General features: G+C 40.2%; 1 protein-coding gene across 1 annotated transcript in view; it reads right to left on the reverse strand.

Annotated features, from left to right (window-relative positions):
• The window catches only part of ccndbp1 (cyclin D-type binding-protein 1), a 31,298-nt gene extending 11,939 nt beyond the window's left edge, over positions 1-19,359 (reverse strand). Inside the window, exons 1-8 of the mRNA XM_043710205.1 lie at positions 19,199-19,359; positions 14,800-14,859; positions 10,938-11,017; positions 10,772-10,853; positions 8,815-8,911; positions 5,959-6,032; positions 3,838-3,914; positions 539-789 (exon numbers count right to left, since the gene is read on the reverse strand). Coding sequence (XP_043566140.1) covers positions 539-789; positions 3,838-3,914; positions 5,959-6,032; positions 8,815-8,911; positions 10,772-10,853; positions 10,938-11,017; positions 14,800-14,859; positions 19,199-19,316 — 839 coding nt within the window. The 5' untranslated portion in view covers positions 19,317-19,359. The remainder of the gene's footprint in view (positions 1-538; positions 790-3,837; positions 3,915-5,958; positions 6,033-8,814; positions 8,912-10,771; positions 10,854-10,937; positions 11,018-14,799; positions 14,860-19,198) is intronic.
• Between the last annotated feature and the right edge of the window lie 322 nt (positions 19,360-19,681).

Raw genomic sequence — 19,681 nt, forward strand, 5'->3', positions numbered from 1 at the left:
AAGATTAATACAATGAATCCCTTGTCTACAAACACATTATGTTTCTGTAAATATGCATAAAATTTATTAGGAATCCATTAAAAAGAACTTTTATTTTTGTAGTGTCCAAAGCAATTTATGGATGAAATAGTATTTTTGAACTGTAATAAATGTTATTCCAGCAAATGTCAGCTAATTTGCAAACCACATTGAACTAAATGATCGATAACCACTTTTAGCCTTGTTATTTTAGGAATGATGTTGGGCATGGCAACCCAAGAAATCTCCTTACACTTTCTCAAATAATGTCATGGGATCTTGTCCACTATCAGAGTCTCTGCTTTAACATCTCCCACCAAAGGTGGCAGCTCGGATAATGTAGATCCCTATTGCCTAATGATAGCTCAAGCTGGAATTGTTCACACGAGCTAATATTTGATTAAAAGGAAAATAAAACTCAAGTTCAAACCCAACCCAACCCAACCATATTTGCCTATCCCACAGATGTGGAAGATCTGTCGCAGACAGGTTTGCATTTTATAGTAATACCACAACTCACCTGGGGCTAATTTCACTGGTAATGTCGCCCAAATCATCCAACTGCGTTATGTGTTGTAAGTTGTCTACCTTCCCATGAGTTTTCATTGCTCCAGAGACCTTTTTCAAACAGGCTTTGGCTGCTTTTACTAGTCCCAAGCAAGGAGCTATGATTTGCTTGTCCACTTCTGACCAGTAAGTGTCCCGATTTTCTCGAGAATCGGCATCATCAAAAATGTCACTGAATGGATCGGGATTGTCTGCGTTCTGAGCCTGCCAAATACATGCAACTTATTATTACACAGCTTCGACAGAATTTATTTACCACTATCTTAAAACAGCTCAGTAGAGTCAGCTCTTACAAATATCAGGTCAGTCTTAGACAGTGCCTCTGTTCCAGCATTGAAAGCTTAAATTTAACTTCTTTAGAAGTCAATCACTGGACCTAAAACATTGACTCTGATTTCTTTCCACAGATACTGTCAAAGTTTGAGATTTTCCAGAAATGTATTTTTGTTTCAAACTTCCAGCATCCAGTTCATGGTTTTCAACGACATGCTTGGGTCAACCGTTTTTGATATGGAATATGTCCCTCAAGTTACCACTTCTGGTGACAGGCTAATCAGACACAAACAAGTTTTTTTGTCTGCCTCAGACATCACTAGGTGTGAGAAAAGAAGAGGAAAGTTGTTTTCCGAGCCTCTGGTCTTTGTACTTCTGGTTCAAGTCCTTATTGGCTGATTTTAGCTGAAAGTGAACATCATTTTAGATGCCACTTTTTCATTCAGTTAGTTTGTAAAGAGAAGAAAACACACTGACCAGCCTTTTAATTATTACCAAGTTTCCATTTTTCTACCTCTCTCTAATCTCAGATTATACAATAAGCAAAGGCTCAGTAAAGAATGTGCAGTGATGTGGCACAATTGGAAAAGTTTTCAAGACATCTGAATGTACACATGAAAAATAAAACTGAAGCATTGAGAGATTAAATAAGAACAGAAAATGCCAGAATATTCAGCTAATCGGGTACTATTTGCAACCACTACCTTTCATGAGAACAGTGATTTACATTTCCACCAAGTGGTCAAAATGGGAAGCACAGTGTTCAATTTTTCTTTGGTCAAACTATTTAAGAACATATTGATTTGCTTTCCACATTTTTTCATAAAAATGATAGCAGCTAATTTGCCCCACTTCAGATGCCACAGAACCACTCTGATCAATGTTAACACCTTGCCCAATGTCGTACATGTGACAAATAAAAACAGAAAATGCTGGAAGTACTCAGGCAACATGTGTGGCGAGAAAAATATTCAAATTTCAAATCAATGACCTTTCATCAGAAAGAAGAGAAGTTGAAAATAAGATAGACTTGAAACAAATGGAAATTAGGGAACCTGGGTAAAGAACAAATGGGAAAATGTGTGATAAGGTGATAGAATCAGATCACCAAACCATACTTAACTGTATTTTCACATTTGGATCGTCAAAGAAAATATTTAAAATGGAATCTCCATTTAAACAAGTTACTTTTTAAAAGCACTTTTATTAGTATTTTGGTATTTTTTGTTTAAAAAGGTGCACTGCGCTCTGTGCTACTTTGGATGAAATTTCCTACCCCACAATGTAAACTGTGAAGATGATTGCAACAAACTGGTAAATTAAGAAACCGTAGTCACATGCAATTTCACACAAATTAATGGAAAGAATGAGCAACAATAACATAACCAAAATCATGTAGTTTTAAAGGGAATGCAAAGACAAAGCTACTTGAACAGAGAGGATGAGTTGAGACAGTTACATAGCTTTTGACAGATTATGCAAGGAGAAACTGATTCAGTGGGCTGAAGGGTCAGTAATTAGAGGACACATTTTTGAAGGCAATTGGCAAAAAAGCCAGAGGTACAATGTGCAGACACTTCATTCCACAGCATGGTTTGATTTGAAGCGAAGTCCTAGCTTCAATAGTGACTTACAAAGGGAATTTGTTAATCATTAGAAGAGACGAGTACAGACCAAAGGAAAAGGGCAGGGATACAGGACTAATTGAGAGCTTTATTCAGAACAAATACAGGCAGATTAGCATCTAAATATATTTCCAAACTTGCAGATGGTACAAAACTAAGCAGCATTCTGTGTTGTGAAGAGGATGTAAAACAGCGTTAGGAAGATTTGGACACGCTTAATCAGTGGGCAAGAACATGGCAGATAGAAGATAATCTAGAAAAATGTAAGGTCATCCACATTCTTTTGGAGGAGCACATGCAACATATACCTTGAATGGCAAGAGGTTGGAAATTGCAGATGTTAAAAGAGACCAGAGTGTCTTTATGAATAAGAAAGTGAAGGCTAACATGCAGGTGCAGCAAGCTATTAGGAAAGCTAATGGAATGTTAGCCTTTAATACAAGAGGATTGGAGTACAGGAGCAGTGAAACCTTGCTTCAATTGCATAGGAGCTTGGTCAGATCGTAGCTGGAGTATTGTAGGCGACTCGGTCTCTATGTAAGAGAGGGTGTCACAGCCATAGAAAGAATACAAAGGAAATTCACCAGATTTTTTCCCAGGGTGGTGAGTGCTGTCCTATGAAGACAGATGAGGACAACTGAGCCTGTAGTCTCTGGAGTTTCCAAGAAGGAGAGGTGATCGCATTGAAACCTACCAAATATTTAACAAGATAGAAAGTGTAGGTGAGGTTTCCCCATGTGGGGTGTCAATAACTAGGAGCCACGAGTTAAACATAAGGCAGGTGTCATTCAGGAGCAGGTTGCGAGAGGGTTAGGAAGTTTTGGAATTCTCTGTCCCATAGGGCTGTGGAAACTTATTTCAGCATGGTTAAGTGAATAGTTCATTGATTTTTGATAACAAATGGTATAAAGTATTGTGTGGACAATGTGGATTAAAGACTTTGGCATATTCAATCCATGATGATCACATTAAATGGCAGAGCAGGTTTGAGGGGCTGAAAGATCTCATCTTCCATCCTAAAGGATTGTATGCTCTCTGCATTCTGTATTACTCAATGCAATTAAAATATTATAGAGACACTTTAAAGTTACAATATGGACACAGCTATTCAGCTCAACTGGTCCATGTCAGCAGTTACCTACATCTCCTCCTAACATTCTGTTTGGTTGTAATGAAAAACAACCATTTTTTCTAGGACTTAATTAGTTATTCATTCTTGACATGTTCAAATCAAATCAGCATTGCAACCATTGTACAATCTTTCTAATAGAACAGAATCCAATACTGCACAGATAAAGCTCCTAAAATTTCACAGACACACTAAGTCTTGGTTTGTATGTTCTATTTTTTGTACCTGTTCAATTTCTTCCAAAGCATCTTCCACAATAGCTGCATAAGAAGACATCAATGATAGAACAGCTGCCTGGTTATCTGTTGAGTACAAAGCAGGCAGACTGTCATTCATTATTATTGCTAAAAAAAATTAGAATAGGTAACTAGGTATGCTTGGCAAATTCAGAACACCTCTGTTACCTGAACATCAATTATCCGAACTTTGGATTATCTAAACAAGATCTCAAGGTCCCGTAGATGCTTCCCATGTTTACGATCAGATCAGAACAAAATACTCCCCACCTGTCCTGTTTGGATAATCAAAGTTGCTCTGTAAATATCAGAAATTGGCTAGCTGAAAGAAGACAGAGTGGTGGTTGATGGGAAATATTCATCCTCGAGTTCAGTTACTAGTGGTCTACCACAAGGATCTGTTTTGGGTCCATTTTTATAAATAACCTGGATGAGGGCATAGAAGGATGGGATAGTAAATTTGTGGATGACAATAAGGTCGGTAGAGTTGCAGATAGTGACAAAGGATGTTGTAGGTTACAGAGGGACATTGGTAAGCTGCAGAGCTGGGCTGAGAGGTGGCAAATGGAGTTTAATGCAGGTAAGTGTGAGGTGATTCACTTAGGAAAGAGTAACAGGAATAATAAATGAAAAAAAGAGTATTGGGCTAATAGTAAAATTCTTAGTAGCATAGATGAGCAGAGATATCTCGATGTCCAGATACACAGATCCTTGAAAGTTGCCACCCAGGTTGATCAGGTTGTTAAGAAGGCATACGGTGTGTTAGCTTTTATTGATAGAGGGATTGAGTTTCAGAACCATGAGGTCACACAGCAGCTGTACAAAACTCTGGTGCGGCCACACTAGGAGTTTTGCATACAGTTCTGGTCACCACATTAGAAGGATGTGGAAACTTTGGAAAAGTTTCAGAGGTGATTCACAAGGATGTTGCCTGGTATGGAGGTAAAGTCTTACAAGGAAAGGCTGGGGGATTTGAGGCTGTTTTCATTAGAGAGAAGGTTGATAGGTGACTTAATTGAGACAGATGAGATAATCAGAGGGTTAGACAGGGTGGATCATGACAGCCTGTTTCCTTGGATGGAGATGGCTAGCACGAGGGTACATAGTTTTAAATTGAGGGGTGACAGATATAGGTCAGGTGCCAGAGGTAGATTTTTTAGATTAGATTACCTATCTTCGGCCCAACAAGTCTACACCGACCCTCTGAAGAGTAATCCATCCAGAGCCAGTTCCCTCTGACTAATGCACCTAATACTATGGGCAATTTAGCATGGCCAATTCACCTAACCTGCACATCCTTGGATTGTTGGAGGAAACCTGAGCAACCAGAGGAAACTCATACAGACACAGGGAGAATGTCTGTGTGGAGTTTGCACAGTCATCGGAGGCTGGAATCGAACCTGGGTCCCTGGTGCTGTGAAGGAGCAGTGTTAACCACTGTGCCCTTTTCTTTACTCAGTAGTAGAGGCGTGGAATGCACTGCCTGCAACAGTAGTAGACTCACCAACTTTAAGGACATTTAAATGGTCATTGGATAGGCACATGGACAAGAATTGAATAATGTAGCTTGGATGGGCTTCAGATTGTCGCACCAAGCTGTGAAACCATCGAGGGCCAAAGGGCCTGTACTACATTGTAATGTTCTGTGTTCTATGTATTACACTCAAAAGAAAAAATATCACCTCGACATTTTGTTAATGACAAATCTCATGAGTAACTCTAACCCAATCATACATGGCTCTTAGCAAAAAAAGGTTCGAAGTGGTAGAGGCTCAGTAACCAATTCTTCAATTCCAAAGCACCTCCAAAACTTTATATGAGCCACAGTTAAATATTGATACGAAAAACATCAAAGTACGAATATTTATAGAGGAATCAACAGGTGGTCGAAAAAGAGAAATGGGAGTGAGGAATGTGAGAGGGGGAGAGAAAGCAGAATGGGAGAAACAGATGAGAGGTGAATGCGGGGAGAGCAAAATGGGGTTGAGGGGGACAGGGCGGATAAACAAGGATTTTTGGTGGGGTTAGTGAGAATTGGGAAGGGAGAAAGGAGTGAGGGGGAAAAGGAAGAGGAGAGGAAATTTATGACATATTTTGAAATCTACATTACCTTTTGGCAATTTAGAAAACTTGTCACAAGCTTCCCAAACTCCCCCTGTGGATGTCAGTTGGCCCTGTGATAAACTGAAGCCAAAAAAAAGTCACATACAAATCATGCAAATCTACAAGGGAAGAAAAGAGTACAATCGTAGCCAAAGCTTTAAGATCAAAATTATCTTATGAAGAATAATTCTTCAGCACATAAGCACGCAGGGCTAAAATGGTGCTAAAGTTTAAAAAGAAAAATCAAACAGACTTCAAGACAAACTGAATTTCATCAAGTGGGTTTCACTGTCAGTTCATGAGCACATGGCCACAATGATCAAATTCTGAATTGCCAATTACAAGTTTTTTTTAAAAGTTGCAGTCATCTTTTTACTAAGTTTGAATTTGCATTCATGCTAAAAGAAAATGAGACCATAATTTTAATTCTCTCTTTTCATCTTATCCTTTAACTTAAAATGGAACCTTGAGGTATTTCAAAAATCTGATTACACAGAAACATAGAGGATAGAAGCAGGAGGTGGCTATTTGGCCCTTTGAGCCTGCCCCACCATTTATCATGATCATGGCTGATCGTTCAACTCAATAGCCTATACCTGCTTTCTCCCCATAACCTTTGATTCCTTTTGTCGCAAGTTCTAAATCTACGCACCTCTTGTATACACTCAATGTTTTGGCATCAACTACTTTCTGTGGTAATGAATTCCACAGGCTCACCACTCTTTGGATGAAGAAATGTCTCCTCATATCTGTCCCAAATGGTCTATCCTGAACCCTCAGACTGTGACCCCTGGTTCTGATACATCTATCATCGGGAACATCTTCCCTGCATCTACGCGGTCTAGTCATAGAACATAGAACAGTACAGCACAGAGTAGGCCCTTTGGCTCTTGATGTTGTGCCAGCCTTTTATCTTCCTCTAAGATTAGATTAACCTATACACCCTTCATTGTACTAACTTCATGTGCCTATCTAAGAATCACTTAATGCCCCCAATGTGCAGGCAGTGCATTCCACGCACACACCGCTCTCTGAGTAAAGAACCTACCTCTGACATCTCCCTTGAATCTTCCTCTAATAACATTAAAATTATGCCCCCTCATGATAGATACTTCCACCATGGGAAAAAGTCTCTGCCTATCCACTCTATCTACGCCTTTCAACATCTTGTACATCTCTGTCAAGTCACCGCTCATCCTTCTTCACTCCAATGAGAAAAGCCCTAGCTCCCTCAAATCATCTTCACAGGACATGCCCTCCAGTCCAGGCAGCATCCTAATAAATCTCCTCTGCAGCTTCCACATCCTTCCAATAATTAGGCAACCAGAACTGAACACAATATTCCAAGTGTGGTCTAACCAGGACCCTACAGAGCTGTAGCATAATCGTGTGGCTCTCAAAACTCAATCCTCCTGCTAATGAAAGCTAATACACCACACATTTTCTTAACAACCCTATCAACCTGGGTAGCAACTTTGAGGGATCTATTAGAATAGTCCTGTGGGAATTTTATAAGTGTATGAGATATCCGAGATATCCTTCGCACCACCTTCTACCCCCCCCCCCTCCCCCAAACCCATCTGAACTCCAGGAAAAATAATCCTAACCGAGTCAGTCAATCTCTCCTCATATTAGTCCCTTCATCCCCAGAATCAGCCAGGTAAACCTTCACTGCATTCCCTTGAGAAAAGGAGACAGAAACTGCACACAATATTCTCGGCTGATCTCACCAACGCCCTGCAACAACACATCCCTGCTCCTGTACTCTAAACCTCTCACAATAAAGGCCAACATACCATTTGCCTTCTTTACCACCTGCTGCACCTGCATGCTTACCTTCAGCCATTGGTGCACAAGGATACCCAGGTCCTGCTGCTCACTCCCCTCTCCCAAAGTACAGCCATTCAGGTAGTTACTTGCCTTCTTGTTTTTGCTTCTAAAGTGAATAATCTCACACTTATCCAAATTATATTGCATCATTCCACTGATGTGCCCACTCGCTCAACCTGTCCAGATCATGCTGAAGGATCTCTGCATCCACGTCAGTTCAGCCTCCCTCCCACCCAACTTGGTATTATCTGCAAACTTTGAGATGTTCCATTTTGTTCTTTCATCCAAATCATTAATATCTATTGTGAAAGCTGGGACCCCAGCAATTCACAATAAATATTAATGATTTGTATAACCCCTGTGGCACCCCACTAGTTACAGGTACTGCTTACCAATTTGAAAAAGGACCCACTCATTCTTACTGCTTCCTCTCTGCCAGTTTTCTATTCATCTCAACACGAGTCCATCATAAATTTACCTTTCAGAAAACTTTTTTGTTTAAATTTTAGGGAAAACAGCAAAGCTGGCTGAGTGACAGAATGCAAAATCCAAAATCAGATTCACTTTAAACTATTTACTACATATTTTCCTCTTTTCCTTTTACCACCATATTCGCACCATGTAATGCACAAATTGTTTAATGTTAGACAAAAACAAAACACTAACATTATCCTGCTTGCTTAGATTAATGACTTTGAATGCAATGTGTGGAGGATCTACTGGAGGCATTCCAAACAGGAGTTCAGTGTATATGATAGGGTGTCTGCCACTTTAGCATTGACAATCCATTCTGTAACCAGACTCCTATAAATAATAGTTACAGTCGGTTCATGGAGAACTACATATCTGAATTAAACTCACAGTTGAAGATTAAACATGTAAAGAGAGGTACCAAAGTTCACCAGTTTTAAAAGAATATCTGAGCAAAACATTTCTTGTTCTCCTGAAGGTACTTTGTTAAGTACTGGATTTTAAATTACAATGTAAGTTTGCTTTATATCGTCAGATGAATTGCGTAACTGAAATTTTGCACCTTTGAAGGGGTGTGCTCAGTATCACATTTAAAAGCTGAATGACTCCTTCCACTATGTCCACTGTGGCATCTCGAACTAATCGTCGTAGAGTTACACCTGAAGTAGAAGAGACAATCATTAGCTTCTCTTGACCATCACAATCAATGATTTCTATCCATAATTTTTGTCGATACAAAATACATCACACTTAAACGCAATGTACTCAGATACTTTTTGAACAACTTATTCAAAATCAATTTTTAAAAGAATATTAGAATACAGAAAATGAAAACTTTCTATTATACATTCGTAACAGAAATGTTGAAAAAAATCCTAAGAAATTCATGGTTGCAAGAATGGTAAAGTATAATACTGACAGAAACTTCCCATTAAGTATACAAAATCATCTTTCCAAATGTACCATTGTCAAATTTCAGCATAACCACAGAAACATTCTTCCAAGCATTATATACTAGAAAAGTGATTACAATGGGTGCATTAGCAGCAATGCTGAATCCACAGATAACACCAGAATCTTTGAAAAGTTGTCACTTATTGGTGACAATTATTCTTCAGGATAAAATTGTGACAACTAATATTTTCCAAAACAGAACTTCAGCCCATCAGTTTTATGACTGTTGTTTAGGTATATCACATACTTATGTCTAATCCACAAGTTCCCTCCCAAATCACTTCTTATTCTGATTTGAAAATATTGCCTTTCTTTCAATGTCACTAGATCAAAAGCTTAGAACTTTCTCCTAATTCTTTGCCACAGAAAGCTGTGGATGCGGAGTCCTTGTATATATTTAAGGCCCAGACAGTTAGATTCTTGATCAATAGAGGAATTAAGGATTATGTGAAAGAACAGGATGTGAGGGGTGTTGAACCTTCCGAATAGCAGAACAGGCTTGATGAGCTGAACAGCCTACTCCCGTTCCTTTTTAGTCTGGTGCAATGGCATTGTGGGAATACTTAGACAAAATTTATTGCAGCAATTCAGGGTGACAGACTACCACTACTTTCTCAAGGACAACTAGATATGGGCAAAACATGCTGGCCAGGCAAGTGATGACAATATTCTATTAATGATTTTATTTTAAAAATGGGATCTATAAATTATCAGACACATTGTAATTTTCTTTCCCCTTCTGAAGTGACAGTGAGCCTGGCCAAGATGTTAAAGGAGCTTTCAGAGGCAGAGTGGGACATGGCTAGAAGGCTTTGGAGGTAAAAACAAAGATTTGAAATTAATACCAGAGAATGCGAGGAACCAACATACATGATTTTGCTGATGGGAAACGGGGTTGTGAAACATGTAAAATCGTTCAAATCGAACAGAATACAAGATTCCAAATTATGGGATGGGAACAAAAGGGCATGTAGGAAGGCTGGTGGAGTTAAGAGGAGAGGTATGAAAAACTGAGAAGATGCAGAAGAGTGACTTTGTTTTTATCTTCACTAGCCAGGAGCGCCATTTGATTGCTGCAAGGTTTAAGATGGTTAAATTACAGTCATAGCACTACATGCATTTCAAGGTGCCTTACATTTCACCAACATGGACTGAAAAGGTCCACAACTGCATTAAATTATGCAGTTTGACAGGAGGTACATGCAGATAATTGGAACTGACTACAGAGATCTCTTGGTAGGCTTATTTGGAAGGTCAAGTAAAGTTGTTTGCACTCAACTCAGTCACACAGAACAGGAAGGCAACTCAAACTTTCAAGTTGTAACATAAAACTGAACAATGTCTTTCAGAACTGAGTTATGGTTCAAATGCAGTTCATGAGGAATAGCAGTTTATAAAAGGTTAAAGCTGTGCAAGGTCAACATTCCAAGTCACTGACATACTTAATCTCACACAACAGAGAAATAACCATCCATCCAACATGTTTGCTAATTTTTCACAGCTATGGTATCTTTTTAACCTTTTTCATTCCAATGATAAATGTGTAGCGCTTCAGTAGCACTTGCCTTGACTCTTGGGTAACCAGAAGTACACAGTGGTTAAATTAAGGGTGCTCTTCTGAAAGTCTGCAGTGAGTTTCTGACAGTCCTAATATGGAAAAAAAAAATTTAAATACAGTATTGCTTCATCATGTGCAAGAATTGTAATCAGAAGTGCAGGTTACATACTTACTTGTACAGATGGTAAGGGTGGTTTTGAAAAGGCCAGACTTAGCTTTGTTGCTTCGTGTGAGATTGCTTTGAAACAGTCACCTAAAAGAAACATGTTCAGATAAGCTAGGCAATAGTTCAAACAAATAAAATAAAAGCTGGAAGTAGTTACAGTGACCACAACTGAAACCACAAAGTGTGGAATAAGCCAGGCCTAATACAAGCTTAAATCTAAAATTTATTATGGAGGCAGAGTTTAAATTGCTATTGCAAAATTTTCCCCGTTGTATTGTATTTGCTTTTAACGCTACAAGTTAACCTCATGGAAGTCATTAGTACAATCACATTAGCAAAAGTTTCGATGAATTCATCGAAATTTTGATTCTGTCAAATAGTAAAAATAATGCCAGATATTGGTTGGAATGAATATTGTCCTTTTCTTCAATCACAAGTTTTTGTAGAATTACAACAAAATAACGCTAAACACGCAACCTCCTATGTACCGTAAGTTTTACTTTCGAGAATAAACTTTTACTTTATTCAATAAGAACAGAGAATTTGGTAAAGGAGGAGGTGGTATGGCATTGTTAATCAAGGACATATTATGGCGGCAGAAAGGACATTTGAGGACTCATCTACTGAGGTTAGAAACAGGAAAGGAGTGGTCACCCTGTTGGAAGTTTTCTATAGGCCTCCGAATAGTTGCAGAGATGTAGAGGAAAGGACAGCAACGATAACTCTGGATAGCAGTGAGAGTAACAGGGTAGTTGCCATGGGGGCTTTAACTTTCCAAATATTGACTGGAAATGCTATAGTTCAAGTACTTTAGATGGGTCAGTTTTTGTCCAATGTGTGCAGGGTGGTTTCCTGACAGTATGTAGACAGGTCAACAAGGGCCGAGGCCACTGTGGATTTTGTACTCGGTAATGAACCTGGCAAGATGTTAGATTTGGAGGTAGATGAGCATTTTGGTGATAGCAACCACAGTTTGGTTATGTTTACTTTAACGATGGAAAGGGATACATATATACCACAGGCCAAGAGTTATAGCTGGAGGAAAGGCAATTAAGATACAAATAGGCAAGACTTAGGATGCATAGGATCGGGAAGGTAAGTGCAGGGGATGGGCACAATTGAAATGTGGAGCTTATTCAATGAACAGCTACTGTGTGTCCTTGATAAGTATGTATCTGTCAGACAGGGAGGAAGTGGTCAAGCAAGGGAGCCATGATTTACTAAAGAAGTTGAATCTCTTATTAAAAGGAAGAAGGCAACTTATGTTAGGGCGAGACGTGAAGGCTCAGTTAGGGCATTTGAGGATTACAAGTAACCTACAGACCTATAAAGACCTAAAAAGAGAGCTAAGAGTCAAGAGAGGACATGAGAAGTTGTTGGCAGGTAGGATCATGGAAAACCCTAAAGCTTTTTGTTGGTTGTATCAGGAATAAAAGAATGACTAGAGAAAGATTAGGTCCAATCAAGGATAATAGTGGGAAGTTGTGCGTGGAGTCAGAGGAGATAGGGGAAGCGCTAAATGAATATTTTTCATCAGTATTCACACTGGAAAAAGACAATGTTGCCGAGAAGAATACTGAGATACAGACAACTAGACTAATTGGGTTTGAGGTTCACAAAGAGATGTTAGCAATTCTGGAAAGAGAGAGATTGGGTAAGTCCACTGGGCCAGATGAAATTTATTTTAGTATTCTCTGGGAAGCCAGGGAGGAGATTGCCAAGCCTTTGGCTTTTATCTTTATGTCGTCATTGTCTACAGGAATAGTGCCAGAAGATAGGAGGTTAGCAAATGTTGCCCCCTTGTTCAGGAGGGGGAGTAGAGATCTTCCTGGTAATTACAGACAAGTGAGCCTTACTTTGGTTGTGGGTAAAGTGTTGGAAAAGGTTATAAGGTTAAAAGGTTATAATCATTTGGAAAGGAATAACTTAATCGGGGATAGTCAACACAGTTTTGTGAAGGGTAGATCTTGCCTCACAAACCTTATTGAGTTGTTTGAAATGGTGACCAAACAGGTGGATGAGGGTAAAGTGATTGATGTGATGTAAACGAATTTCAGTAAGGCATTTGATAAGGTTCCCCACAGTAGGGTATTGTACAAAATACAGAAGCATGGTTTTGAGGATGATTTAGTGGTTTGGATCAGAAATTGACTAGCTGAAAGATGGTGGTTGATAGGAAATGTTCATTCTGGAGTTCAGTTACGAGTAGTGTATCACAAGGATCTGTTTTGGGGCCACTACTGTTTGTCATTTTTATAAATGACCTATATGAGGGCATAGAAGGATGGGTTAGTAAATTTGTGGATGACACTGAAGGATGTTGCAGGTTATAGAGGGTACATGGATAAGTTGCAGAGCTGAGCTGAGAGGTGGCAAATGGAGTTTAATACGGAAAAGTATGAGGTGATTCACTTTGCAAGGAGCAACAGGAATAAAGAGCACTGGGCGAAGAGCAAAATTCTTGGTAGTGTAGATGAGCAGAGAGATCTCTGTGTCCATGTACATAGATCCCTGAAAGGTGTCACCCAGGTTGATACGCTTGCTAAGAAGGCATATGGTGTGTTAGCTTTTATTGGTAGAAGGATTGAGATTCAGAGCCACGAGGTCAGCTACAGTTGTACAAAACTCTGGTGCGACTGCTCTTGGAGTATAGCGTACAGTTCTGGTCACCGCATTATAGGAAGGATGTGGAAGCTTTGGAATGAGTTCAGAGATTTACTAGGATGTTGCCTGGTACGGAGGGAAGGTCCAATGAGAAAAGGCTGAGAGACTTGAGGCTGTTTTCGTTAGAGAGAAGGTTGAGAGGTGACTTCATTGAGACATCTGAGATAATCAGAGGGTTAGATAGGGTGGATGGTGAGAGCCCTTTTTCTGGGATGGAGATGGCTAGCAGAAGGGGATATAGCTTTAAATTGAAGGGTGATAGATATAGGACAGGTGTCAGAGGTAGTTTCTTTACTCGGTAGTAGGGATAACAGTAGCGGACTTGCCAACTTTAAGGGCATTTAAATGGTCATTAGATAAACATATGGATGAAAATGGAAAAGTGTAGGATAGGCAGACTTCGGATTGGTTCCACAGGTCAGGGCAGCATTGAGGGCCAAAGGGCCTGTGCTGCACTTAAATGTTCTATGTTCTATCAAGATTGGTATGAGTGGGTTTACCAATATGCTAGTCAGTCACATGGCATGTGACATTGCCACAAATGTTGGGATAGGAAAGGTACAAATAATGTTCTAAAATGATAATGAAAATGTAAACAGTTTTGCTACTTTCCTCTATATTTTTTCAACCGCAATCTTCTGACAGTTGGCTCTTGATCCTGTGCATGCACAGATAGCAAATTTACCGTATTGCAACATGCATAGTAACATCCTTCTTCCCCAACACAAGCATTTCCTCAAATGACAAATACTTATATACAGAAGCTAAAAATTCAAATAAGTAAAATGATCCTAAATTAATGTCAATATTTGAGTAGAAATCTTAAATTGTATATTTTCTAGTTCCTGGCCTTAGCTCCTTTACGTATCCAAAGATGACTTTAAAAATCATCCCCATCTACGTTTAATGTATTTTAGTCTATCTGATAAGCATTACAGAACACTTAGGCAAAAATCAACTAGGAGAAAGTGAGGACTGCAGATGCTGGAGATCAGAGCTGAAAAATGTGTTGCTGGAAAAGCGCAGCAGGCCAGGCAGCATCAAAGGAGCAGGAGAATCGAAGGGCTTATGCCCGAACATCGATTCTCCTGCTACTTTGATGCTGCCTGACCTGCTGCGCTTTTCCAGCAACACATTTGTCAGCTTACTTAGGCAGTCAACACTCAGTAATGTCTTCTCACATCTTTATAGATCAAGTACCAAACCTAGAGTTTTCCAGAAGTGCTGCAAGTCAAAATTTTCTGATTTCCACAACGATTCTCCCTCTGTTAAAAAGAGAAATATTTCCATGAATACATTGCTTTATTGCGCAGATTATTAAGAGAACAAGTGCATCTCATTAAAAGCCATTTTTGCTGAGTTATCAAATTTCAACTGGAATAGTTCAGCACAAGTTGAACTCTCTATATTCGAACTGAGAAAGTGAGGCGAGAAGGTAGGCCTCAGGGCTCTCACTCCTGCAACCATTGCAGAGAATACATATATGACTAAAAGAAAAAAAATCTATAAAACCCTGACAATAGTACAGCACAGGAAGTAGACATTTGACAAATTGGAGTTTATGCCAGCACATTCAGACAGCATCCAGTTGACTCCACTCTCCATATTTCCACACAGCTCTTTTCCTTCAAGTCTTTATTCAATTTCATATTGAAGGCTTGCAATGGATGAAACAGATTTTTTTTAAAATGTAGGATTTCAGTAAAATCCTGATGCAACAGCTAACTGTTAGACTCCGGAGATCAGTGTTAATGGAACAACAGAAAGGAAAGAAACAAAAGGTACTCGTAATTAAAATTCTGACCACTAACATTTTCTTGGTTTTACCACTGTACCTTTGGCCAATTATTTTAGACCTGTGACCTCTGATCTTCAACACAGTAATCATTGGAAAGAGTCTATTTACTTAAGTAAAGCTAAATCTTCAGGATTTAAAAAAAAAATCAAATATCCTCAGAATTCTACAAAATTAAAGCTACAATATAAATACAGGTCATAGGTGTAGATACTTTATTTGCAGTGTGGCTGCAAAACAAGATTTTAGTCAACACACCAATAAACATTGCATGGTATCTTTACAGATTTTGAAAAGAAAAATCTAATTCTAAGCATTTCAAAGGAACTTAAGATGCAGAAGGGCAGGCTCATATTTATTCAAAAGTTTTTAAAATGGTAAAACTTTTAACATATCAAATAAAGCAGAATATTATTTAAAACAGAAAAACAACTGCAGAGTTCCAAGGTGAAGCAGCAGCTAGCTGTTTTAGTGGGTCATAAAAAGCTTGTAAACAGGTACAGCAAGTAATTATGATTAGTGCAATGCAATCCTTTATTATCTGAAGAATTGAACATAAAAGCAAAGATGATAAACTTCAGTTACACAGTGCATTGGTGAGACCACATCTTAAATACCATATGACCGTTTTCTCCTTATTTAACAATGCAAATGCAATGGAACTGGCTCAGAGTTCTACTCAACTGAAACGTGGACTTAGCAGGTTGTCTTATGAGGAGAGGTTGGACAAACCGAGCTTGTTTTCACGGGAGGTTAGAAGAGAGAAAGGTGAATTGACTGAAGTCTGCAAGATCTTCTAAATGGCTCTGACAAGTCAGATGTGGAAAAAAAAGCTTCCTCTTTGGTGTGAATCTAGTGCCACAGGGTACTGTTTAAAATTAGGACTAGCCCTTTCAAGACAGAGAATTGTTTTTCTTTTAGCACTGAGAAGATGACAGAGGAAGGGGTTGTTGAAGTTTTTTTTAAAGCAAACGCCGATACAGTTTTTAGACATTAGACAAAAATCATCAGGGGTTAAAGGGGACGGTTTTGAGTTAAAAACACAAACAATTCAGGTGGGATTCTATTGAATGGCAGAGTAGGCTTGGAGAATCAAATAGCCTGCTTCAGCACTCATTTTGTACATTTACAGAGACACTCATTCCTCACTACAATAATAAGCCTGGCAGATTAACAATAAAACAAAACCATTCGATTAATTCTCAAACCAACCATTACCCAGGTTTACATAAAACCACTAGAGGGTTTCTTATGCTTCAAACTCCACTATGCTCCAATTTCATCATAGTTTCCTATGCAGAGGTGTCCCCTCACATTACAGTGAACTACACTCAACCACACAAACACAAGCACAAATAGAGTCTCATTTCACACACAAGTTGAGACAAAATTTCATGGACTACCTAAAAGGGAATGAAAATTGTCGTGGATCCAAATTCCACTTTCCAATTGAATAAATATACAATTTCCAAGCTTTATCTTAACAGTTCCAAGCTTCAACATTGACAACCATTGGAGCTATGTCTCTCTCAGCTAAGAAAAGCTAACTGGGAACATTGGAATCGAATGTAGATCACATGCAAAAGAGCACACATAACATGAACTCTCATTTAGATAGAAACTTCAACACAGCAAAGCATCCCAACACATTCAGAGAAGTGCAATCAGACAAAATTTGATATTAAGTCATTAAGATAATATTGGGACAAATAATCAAAATACATGACAAAATAATTCAACATCAGCAGACTAAAGAAGTGACTGAGGGTTGACCTTATGGAAGTTCATAAAACGATGAGGGGCATGAATAGGGTAAATAGACAAGGTCTTTACCCTGGGATGCGGGAGTCTAGATCTCGAAGGCATAGGTTTCCGGCGAGAAGGGAAAAGATTTAAAAAGGGCAACTTTTTCATACAAAGAGTGATGCATGTATGGAATGAGCTGCCGGAGGAAGTGGTGGAGGCTGGTACAATTATAACATTTGAGAACCATGATGTGCTGGAGCTGAAGAAGGACTGAGGTGGTCAAAGTTAAAAATCACACAACACAAGCTTATAGTCCAACAGGTTGATTTGGAAGCACGAGTTTTTGCAGTGCTGCTCCTTCATTAGGTAGCTGTCTACCTGGTGAAGGAGCAGCGCTCTGAAAGCTAACATTTCCAAATAAATTGGTTGAACTATAACCTTGTGTTATGTGAGTTTTAACATTTGAAAGGCAACTGGATGGGTATATGAATAGGAAGTGTTTAGAGGGATACGGGCCAAGTGTGGGCAAATGGGACTAGATTAATTTAGGATATCTGGTCGGCATGGATGACTTGGACCGAAAGGTCTGTCTCCATGCTATACATCTCTATCTCTAAATGGGAAAGAGGCACATAGTATTGGAGGGAATTCCAGATTTTCTTTTGTAATTCACTCCAGGAATGTGAGCATTGCTAGCAAGGCTAAGCATTTATTGCCCATCCCTAAATGTGCACAAGGTGATAAGCTGTCTTTTTAAACCATTGTAGTCCATGTATTGTGGATGCAATCACAACACTGTTAGGTCCAGATTTTCAACCTAACCAACTTAAGGTAAACCCATCAATGGTCTGTAAAAATGCACATGATGCAAAAGTTAGAAAAGCACATAATTATGATTGAAAGGCTTGAGAAGGTGACAGGTACAGAGGCATTTAGCCAGGAAGCGACTTAGGCACAAAAAATAGAATGTTCATTTAAAACCAAATCAAGGCACATACCAGCAGCCGATGCTAATGAAGAGTACAGGGAAGGAGGCAGCAATTAGAACTTCGTGCAAAATTAGCCAAAATACTGACAAACACAGCAGGTTGGCAGCAACAGTGGGGAAGGAAATAGTTAACATTTCAGGTCTGTAGTTTTTCATAATAATTCTAGACCTGACATAATAACTCTGATTCTCTCACCAAGGCTGTACCATTGAGTATTTTCTGTTTTTATATTTCAGAATTTGATTCTGTTTTTGGATTTACTTCTAAGGGATGCTGGAGTGTCAGAGGTAAGGGGTCGAACTTATAGAGGTATAAGTTCGATAGGGTAAATAGACAAGGTCTTTTCCCTGGGGTGGGGGAGTCCAGAACTAGAGGGCATAGGTTTTGGGTGAGAGGGGAAATATATAAAACAGACCAATGGGGCAACTTTTTCACAGAGAGTGGTACGTGTACACGGAATGAGCTGCCAGAGGAAGTGGTGGACGCTGGTACAAATACAGAATTTAAAAGGCATCTGGATGGGTATATGAATAGGAAGGTTTGGAGGGATATGGGCCAGGTGCTGGCAGGTGGGATTAGATTGGGTTGGGATATCTGGTCGGCATGGATGGGTTGGACCGAAGGGTCTATTTCCATGCTGCACATCTCTATGACTCTACGAACTGCGTATATGATGAACTCAGATTTTTTTTTGGGGGGGGGGGGGGGGGGGAAGAGATAGGTACAGAAAGGAGATAGGAGGTCTGCTGAAACAGCCTGAAGGAAGCATAGGGATGGATTAATATACTGAGGTTGGATCAGTGAGACAACTGAAGAGCCTCTCTACGGTACTGGAATCCAGCCTGGAGGCATCAATCAGGTGTCTACATCTGAATGGGCTCTTACAGCCGGCTTTCGCCCCCTTTTACAGCTCCCTTCACTGTCACTGGGGTAGTACCCTGGACGTGTCCGGATAGAGTGGAGGGACCCTCGACTCCAGGGCCTGCCCGGGCTCCGCAGCCCTCTCCCCTTATTGCGGGATCTGTCCTATCGGAGGATCCTGAGTCCTGCTCTCGCAGAGCCACCCGAACTCACCTCGCAGCTGTGACACCACCTCCCTCAGGCCGTTCACAAGGTTCCGCAACGGCAGCCGCACGTCGTCGCTCGCTTCCGAGTCTATGCTCTCAGCCGCAGCCGAAAGCAGGCCCTCCATCTTGTCGTCAGGGCGGAGCGTGCAGTGAAAACAAGCGGTGGGCGGGGCTAGGGCGAAGGGGACGGGATTGTGGGAAGGGGGCAAGACAAATGTATGGGGCGGGGCCTCAGCGCAGGGAGCAGAACCGAGGGGTGGGGCAAGGAGATGGGGGCGGTGCCATAGTGGAGAGTGCAGGACCGCGGGGCGGGGCAAGGAGATGGAGGCGGAGCCAACATGGAGGGTGCAGGACCGCGGGGCGGGGCAAGGAGATGGAGGCGGAGCCAGCGTGGAGGGTGCAGGATCGTAGGGCGGGGCAAGGAAATAGGGGCGGTGACAGAGGAGGGCGCAGGACCGCGGGGCAGAGCAAGGCGTGCAGGGCGGGGCCT

This window comes from Chiloscyllium plagiosum, chromosome 20 (genome assembly GCF_004010195.1).
Source record: "Chiloscyllium plagiosum isolate BGI_BamShark_2017 chromosome 20, ASM401019v2, whole genome shotgun sequence".
NCBI classification, from domain to species: Eukaryota; Metazoa; Chordata; class Chondrichthyes; order Orectolobiformes; family Hemiscylliidae; genus Chiloscyllium; species Chiloscyllium plagiosum.